Source organism: Leptodactylus fuscus, chromosome 1, assembly GCF_031893055.1.
Source record: "Leptodactylus fuscus isolate aLepFus1 chromosome 1, aLepFus1.hap2, whole genome shotgun sequence".
Lineage (NCBI taxonomy): Eukaryota > Metazoa > Chordata > Amphibia > Anura > Leptodactylidae > Leptodactylus > Leptodactylus fuscus.
In genome coordinates, this window is record NC_134265.1 from 355,423,979 (window position 1) to 355,432,451 (window position 8,473).

The 8,473-nt window shown below is 42.9% G+C and overlaps 1 protein-coding gene across 1 annotated transcript; it reads right to left on the reverse strand.

Annotated features, from left to right (window-relative positions):
* Positions 1–1,752: 1,752 nt before the first annotated feature.
* Positions 1,753–8,190, reverse strand: LOC142184690 (vomeronasal type-2 receptor 26-like). The gene is made up of 6 exons (XM_075259775.1): positions 8,187–8,190; positions 8,015–8,074; positions 7,214–7,469; positions 7,029–7,134; positions 4,516–4,639; positions 1,753–2,721 (listed from the first exon to the last, which is right to left on the reverse strand). Exons 1-6 carry the CDS (start codon positions 8,188–8,190, stop codon positions 1,793–1,795), a joined length of 1,479 nt encoding a protein of 492 aa, XP_075115876.1. The 3' UTR covers positions 1,753–1,792.
* Positions 8,191–8,473: the final 283 nt, after the last annotated feature.

The window sequence follows — 8,473 nt, forward strand, 5'->3', positions numbered from 1 at the left end:
GAAACATCATGCTTTGGGGCTGTTTCTCTGCAAAGGGGCCAGGACGACTGATCCGGGTACATGAAAGAATGAATGGGGCCATGTATTGTGAGATTTTGAGTGCAAACCTCCTTCCATCAGCAAGGGCATTGAAGATGATACGTGGCTGGGTCTTTCAACATGACAATGATCCAAAACACACTGCCAGGGCAATGAAGGAGTGGCTTTGTAAGAAGCATTTCAAGGTCCTGGAGTGGCCTAGCCAGTCTCCAGATCTCAACCCTATAGAAAACCTTTGGAGGGAGTTGAAAGTCCGTGTTGCCAAGCGACAGCCCCAAAACATCACTACTCTAGAGGAGATCTGCATGGAGGAATGGGCCAACATACCAACAACAGTGTGTGCCAACCTTGTGAAGACTTACAGAAAACGTTTGACCTCTGTCATTGCCAACAAAGGAGAGAGAACAAAGGATTGAGATGAAATTTTGTTACTGACCAAATACTTATTTTCCACCATAATTTGCAAATAAATTCTTACAAAATCAGACAATGTGATTTTCTGGATTTGTTTTCTCATTTTGTCTCTCATAGTTGAGGTCTACCTATGATGTAAATTACAGACGCCTCTCATCTTTTTAAGTGGTGGAACTTGCACTATTGGTGACTGACTAAATACTTTTTTGCCCCACTGTATATATATATATATATATATATATATATATATATATATATATATATACACAGTATATATATATGATCTATGTATAGATTTGGGGATAGGGGATTAGGAATTAGGGGATTGATGGGTTTTGGGGCAGGATCGGGCAGTGGAAACTGTGTATATAAGTGTTTTTTTTTTATCAAGGCAATGTCTCAAGTCTCTCTCCTTCTTCTCTTCTCCTCACAAAGTAACAATGTGTAAGGAGAAGAGGAGAGGGAGGAGACTTAAGACGCTGTCTTGTACTGTAAATAAAAGGGATCGCTGTGACTTGCTGTCACAGCGATCACGTGACCGGGGACCAATCAGATCGGTCCCCGGCATCTTCACCAAGTCCCAGGCTAGAAGTGGGGGCGGGACTGTTACCAGGGGGGGCGCGATCTGCTCCGAAATGGCACCTAAAGACCGGACGTATTTCGACAATAGTCCGGTCTTTAGGTACCAGCACATGAGGCCGTAAATTTACGTACAGCGGTTAAAGGACATAGCAAGCAAACTGAATTACCCAAAATCGACAGTGGCCTATGTGATTACGAAGTGGACGGTGAACGGTGATTGTCAGAATGTGCACCGAGTCGGCAGACCCCCGAAACTGCAGTCGTCCAAAATCGCTGAAAAAACTTACCTGTCTTCTCCAAGCCGAATGGAATAAAATACCACTAGCCGTCATACAAGGACTCGGGGAAAGCCCCGGAGGGATGAGGCTGTAATTGCCGCTCGTGGAGGCTCTACCATCTATTGAGTAGGAATAAATGATGTTTTCTATTCTACCACAGGTGTCCAAATACTTATTGGTAGACAAGGTATTCATCCAGTCCTGACATATTGTCGGCTGTGTAATGTGTGAATTCACATATAGTGCAATCATCTGCAGGACGGTCAGCACTAAGGATTGTGACCCCACAGTACAACAACACTAAAGTCACTGTTACCCTCCCCCCACACACATATATATCACTGCAGCAGCATCTTCAGGGGTATAAGGGGCAATAGCTTTATAATAGAATATAATACAGAGATATTCTGTCTAGCTCAGTGTATAATAGTGGTGTGGGGGAGGGGGCATTATGTTACCACATGGCACATTACACATCATCATTTATTACTATTATTACATATTTCCTTTCTTCTCCCCAGCAGATCAGTTTTTCTGTTCTTTTCTGATCTGAATAAAATGATAAAACATTTTGGGAAAAACACACAAGCTAAAAGTCCAGCACTGGAAGCCATTACTGCAAATATCTCCACGGCCACCATGTATTTCCCTCTGGTGCTCAGATAAGCCGGGATCATGGCCATCCAGACACTACAGAACAGCAGCATGCTGAAGGTGATGTACTTGGCCTCATTAAAACTGTCCGGTAATGTCCTCACCATGAAAGCCAGAAGAAAGCTGACAGCGGCCAGGAGCCCCATATAACCCAACATGGAGTAGAACCAGAGATCTGAGCCCTCATTACACTGAATGATGATCTTCTCAGGATAAGACTGAGTGTCCAGGTCCTGGAATGGGGGAGAAATAGACAACCACAGAACACAGATGACAACCTGGAAGGAAGAACACAACAACACTATGGTATAGGGCAGCTTCACACTCAGCCATTTTCTCCAGGGGCTTCCAGGCTTGGTGGACTTAAAAGCAACACAAACCATAACAGTCTTGGCCAGAAGTGAAGAGACTGCCACTGAGAAGAAGACTCCAAAACTGGTTTCACGTAATCTACAAGTGACATCACTGGGACGACCAAGAAACAAGAAGACAGAGAGGAAGCTGAGGATGATGGAGACCAGGAGGAGATAACTCAGGTTCCGGTTATTAGCTTTAACAATAGGAGTGTCCCGGTAGGAAATAAATATTCCAAATATGGAGCCGGTCACAAGACATCCGAAGAACGAGACACAGGAAGATACAGAAGCAATGGTGTCATTATGGTAAGAGATGAATTCCATTACTTTGGGCAGACATCGGTCTCTCTTCTCATTAGACCATTCAGCACTTTGGCATTTACTGCAGCTGTCGGCATCTGTAGGAAGATTTCATTACATATTAGATATCATAAAGGACATATCTGCATGGACGGACTGGGAACTCAAGGTGACCCTGGAAAAAATCTAAATGTTATAGGTTGGATAAATCTGCAGAAGTCGGGGGCAGCATATGTGGGTAACACACGACAACTGATTTAAGACTATCAGAGCCCATAACCATCTGGCTGTGTTCCTGCACTCAGATACTGGAGCTGTGTACTGGGAACATAAAACTTTGCTGGAGTTAAGTTAATTCTATGTTACATCTTCGTGTCTGGTCATTGTCCAGCTCTGAAAAAGTGGACAAAAGAGGGTGTGATCTTTTTTTTTTTTCCTTTGGTAGATTGGGAGCCTACATAGGGCTCACAAGGTATATTTTTTCTTTCCCTATCAGTATGTCTTTGAAGTATTGGATGGAAATCCACACAAACACGGAGAGAACATACAAACTCCTTGCATATGTTTTTTTTGGCCCTTGGCAGGATTCAAACCCAGGTCTCCAGCACTGCAAGACTGCAGTGCTAACCACTGAGCCACTGTGTGGCCCCAGGGTGTGATCTTGTGAGTGTGACTTCACTCCTGTACTGTACAACCTTTAGGGCAATTCACACGGAGTTAACGCGCTCGCATTCTGGCATGTATATAAGTGTCAGAATGTGAGCCCTCAAAACAGATCCTATTCATTTCAATGGGTCATTACGGGCGTATAACGTGCGTAATTTTGCGTGGGTAATTTTGCAGCTGCGTTATACGCCCGTAAAGACCCATTGAATGGGATCTGTTTTGAGCGCTCACATTCTGACACGTGTATACATGCCAGAATGTGAGCGCGTTAACTCCGTGTGAACTGGCCCTTATACTACAATATAAATATAACTTGAAGTTGGTTTGTGAGCTTGTGAATTTTGGCTAAATTTTGGCTAATAAGAAAGTAAATATAACTCATAGTGAAGGAAACGTCCCAATATGGCAACAATGAGAGAAAAATGAAACAATTATAATTCCTAGAATGTTACAATGATAAGACTTAGCAGGCGAAGAACACTTAGCCATTATGGTCTTATAACAGGATTGTTAAATGGATAAAATGGTCATACAGATGTGTCCTTCATTAACTTTACTATTGGTGGAACCTGCAATCCCCATAGAAAACAAAGAGCTCATCTCGTAATATATCAAAATACATCGATTTTACTCAATGCAAAAAAATACCTATGCTTATAAACATGAGGACCACACTGTTTCTTGTCACTACCCCCAGAATAGATATACATGACCATATGAGGGCGGCTCTGAGATTAGTTATTATACATACACTATGTCATTGCTTATTGGATTTGTCTCATCACTAGCCATCTCTTGGTTTGTTCTGAGTGTTATATATTGCCATGTATATCCATTCTAGGGATGTTGCCAAAAAACTGCTGTGGTCCTCATGTTTATAAGCATGTGTATTGTTGTATTCAATAACTTAATGTATTTTTATATATTTTGGGTTGAGATATTTTTATTCTATTAGAATCCTGTCATTTTCTGTAATGAATGGATTTGTTCTTGTAGCTTTATGATGTCCACATATGAGTATCATGAGATGACCAGATATGTGTATCATGAGATGACTGGCTTTTCAAAACAACATGATTTTTCTATATTATGTCAGAAGATGCCTATCCTCTATTGTAATAGCATTTGAAGCTTGTTACAGGTTATTTCAGTAAGACAGTACTACTACTCCTACTAGAACATCATCACACTTATCAGACAGTACTACTACTCCTACTATCATATACCGGTTACATTGGAGATCTCTCCCTCGGAGCAAGGCACACAGTCATAGCAGCAGGAGTGAACTGTTTCTCTTGTCTTCTTCCTGCTTCCAGGTAAACATGGCTCTGAGCAGCGGGATACTGGGATCTGAGAGAGAAGACAAGAACCTTTACTACAGTGAAACACACAGAATGTCTATGTTTCATAGAAGTAATGAGGTGACCTCAGAGGGTGAACTACAGAGGGTATAGTGTCGAGGTGTCCCCAGGTCATTGCTCTTCCTTCATCTCTTGTTACATCAGTGTGACATTTTTCTGATAGGTGAAGTGTTTGCTCCAATATACCGTTTGATTTGAACTCTATCCTCACAAGATGGCAGTGCATAAGGGAAATGCTAAAAGAGAAATTTCCCAGTAGCTGCTGGTGAACCCTGGGAGTAGGGGCACAACAATACAGTGAGCCCTAACCTGTCCCTGCCTACTTTCCAGAACTGCCCTAGGCGACAGGTGACAACTGGGTGGCAGTCCCTTCTTAAGATATAAGTGATAACACAGAATGCAGACAAGACAAACAACAACAAAAGGGAGGTCAGCTAGCCAAGGTCGATAACAGTCGAGCAGCGCAGTACAGAATCCAAATCCGAGAGAATAGTCAAAAGTAAAGCCAGAGGTCAGAAATATGAATAGAGATAAGAAACAGCAAGAGTAACAGCCAGTACACATGAGGCAATAGCAAGGCAATACCAATGTGAATGTGAGCAAACAAATAAGAAGGAAGAATCCCCCCAGACCTGATAGGAAGATAAGCTATCAATGCCACATGTAATGCTAAGATTAACTATTAGAGGAGCAGAGGGAAATCAATGTGAAGGAGATGGGTGTGGTGGAAAATCAACTACCGAAGTGAGAGAATAGGACAGTGTTCAGACAACACAAGAAGAACCTTAAACAAAGAATCATAGCCAGACACATCTCCTGCGCCGCAGCATGCGGTCGGAGGATGGCTCTGAAGCCCATATCGTCAAGGATGTCTCATCACAGTTGGACTTTTTACATGATAGCCAGGACTATGATATCATTAGTGACCTAATACTCCTATAGTCCCTCATGTCTAGCCAAATGAGAAAAATAAGCAAAAACCCCAACAGTACACTATCACATTAGTTTAAGAACAAACAGCAAAAGTCACAGGAAGAACAATCCAAACGAGAGAGTCAAACAAGAACAAGGGGATAACAAGATTAGACAAGGAAACATAGAGGAAAAAAACATGGAAAAAATATCAACAAATAGCAATAGGGTCTGAGTCTGTTAATCAATAATGTCGGCCAGCCAGAAAAGACCCACCCTCAGCCACGTGACAGCCACAGGCCCAACGAGTCCAGCTGGGGAATTAGGGTGTAAAAGAAATGTGGTCATAGAGGACAGAGAAGAGGAAATAGGAAATGGGGCCAAGCAAGTGTGCCAGACATCCCTGATGAGCACGAAGGGACCCAAGAGGCTAGACCCAGGAGGAGAATATGGGTCCGACCAGATCATAGAGCTAGGGTGATGCGAGGCCAATCGTAACCTCTCAATCTCCATCCATATGTAATATGCATAGAGGGTAGGCCAAGCCAGAATCCTCTGCAACTGAGCAGCCGATAATATAAAACCAAGTTAGGAAAAGAAAGTCCCCCTCACGCCCTAGGAGTCATCATTAGCTGCCTAGAAAGCCTGTGTCTTCCCCTGGCCCACACAAACTGAAGAAGTGAGCCCTGCAGCGGCCGAAGGGGGATCAGCACTGGGAGGGTCTCAAACAAATAGAGCAACTTAGGCAAAACAGTAATCTTGACTACGGCAATGCAGCCAAAGAGAGACAAAGGCAAACCTCACCACTTATCAAGAAGAGCCTAGATGTGCCTATAGAGCGGGGGGAAATTAGCTTGATAAAGCTGAGTGAAAGAGCCCGTCAACTGTGTACCTAAATATTTCAGGGAGGAGGACCAACAAGTGTACCCAAATGAATCCTGAAGGCCAGCCAGATCAGAAGGGGAGATACGGATAGGCAAGGAAGTAATAGTTTTGGAAGTGTTAATCTTATATCCAGACAGCTGACCAAAACAGGAAAGTGAGGGTTAGTGAGGGTAAGGAGAATATTGTCTGAAATCAGTGAAAATTTAAATTCCCAATCACCTACACGAACCTCCGAAATATCAGGGCATAAATGAATGTCCATTGCCAGGGGTTCAATACAAAGAACAAATAGGAGGGGAGACAACGGGCAGCTCTTCCTAGTGCCATTATGCAACCAGAACAGGGGGAGGAAGCATAAGGGAGTTTAACCATGGCGGATGGGGACGAGTAAAGACTCCTGATTGCAGAAAAAAAAGGGCCTTGAAAACCATAAGAGGTCAAAGCCTCAAACAAGAAAGGCAAACCCAGGCATTCAAAAGCCTTTTCTGTATCTAAGCTAAGTACCAAAAGCTCAGAGTCAGAGCATGAAGCAACATCAATAAGATCGCTAGTTCTCCTGGTATCTTCGGGACAAAACCGACCTGATCCTTATGGACCAGGGAGGGGAGACACATATTCAGTCTGGATACAAGGAGCTTGGTATAAAGCTTAAGATCGACATTCAAGAGTGTAATGGGCCTATAATTTCTGCAATCAAGGTGGTCCTTACCAGGTTTCGGAAAAAGAGTGAGAAAAGAGTGTGAGAGGGAGCGCGGGATGGCCTCACCTGCCATAAAGGGCAAAAATAAAGAAACAAGGTGCGGAACTAGTTCCACCTTGAACACTTTGTAATACAAATAAGTGAGACCATCTGGGACATGAAGGCTTTCCATTGGGAAGCTCCTTAAGGAGTTGTGAGACCTTGTCAGCTGTGATGGGTTTGTTAAGGCAGGCAAGGTCATCGGACGAGTGCGTAGGCAGGTGACAGGAGGCCAGAATGTGCTGGGAGGTCCGCAGGAAGGTCCGACAGAAGGGAATATTAACTAGAATAATAGGCATGAAACATACACGCAATTTAAGTAGGGTCATACACAACAGCTCTATCAAAGCACCGCAACCGAACCTACCTCCCGTCAGTCACGTAACTGGTGAGCCAGGAGGGTATTGGATTTATAGCTCTGTCATAGTACCACTGTTTAGTATAAAGCAACAGTTTGGAAGTCTTTTGTAAAAGAGCCTCTCGGATTTGGGCCCAAAGGTCTTTCTGAGTTTTAAGAAGGGCTTGGGATGGGCAAGTTGTCATACCACTCTCCGTGCGACGCAGACGGGACTGAAGAGCCAGAATTAACATTCCTCTATAACAGGGAACTGAGGGCAATGCAGTGTCCTCTCATCACAAGCTTATGGTGCGGTTCTCTTTTAATATCCTATATGTTTCTGTATCATTTAATATACTATATACAGATTCCAAATAATCTTTGGTGTTTAGGACCACCACCACTCCCCCCTTGTCTGCCATAGTGTAACCAGGGAAGCCTTTGAAAGAGAAGCAAACATAACCAGAAACAGATTGAAACAGAGGGGTTACCCGGAGTGGTCTGTGAAAAGAGCGTATGATATAGCAATAGGAACTGACAGAAATAAATTACTGTATGATACACAGAAAGATAAACAGACAAAGAGGGATCCTAAAGTTCATTTCACAACCAGATACAGTTTGGGGTACAATGACATTGTTACCATTATTAAGGACAACTTACCCATACTAAACAGAACTCCATATTAAAAAAAATAATTTCGAATCGATGTAAGTTTTCATCAAAAAGAGGAAAGACCATAGGAAACTTCCTATCCCCCAGCATGTACATCAGCGATAAGGAAAAGAAATCGAACACATGGTTACATAGAAAGGGCTTTTCTAAGTGCAGACAATGCCGATGTGGGGTGTGCAGATTTGCTGAATCCTCTGAGATATTTTATAGTACAGATGTAAAACGGAAGTATAAGATCAAGGATTACATTAATTGTAATAATAGTCATGTGGTAT

Excerpts from the sequence above, each read along its gene's own strand:
- LOC142184690 (XM_075259775.1), bottom strand. Across the intron at positions 7,470-8,014 it reads CTTTTCACAGACCACTCCGG|TTAATATTCCCTTCTGTCGG; the intron begins GTAACCCCTCTG and ends CTATTATTCTAG. Across the intron at positions 7,135-7,213 it reads ATTTTTGCCCTTTATGGCAG|AAATTATAGGCCCATTACAC; the intron begins GTGAGGCCATCC and ends CCTTGATTGCAG.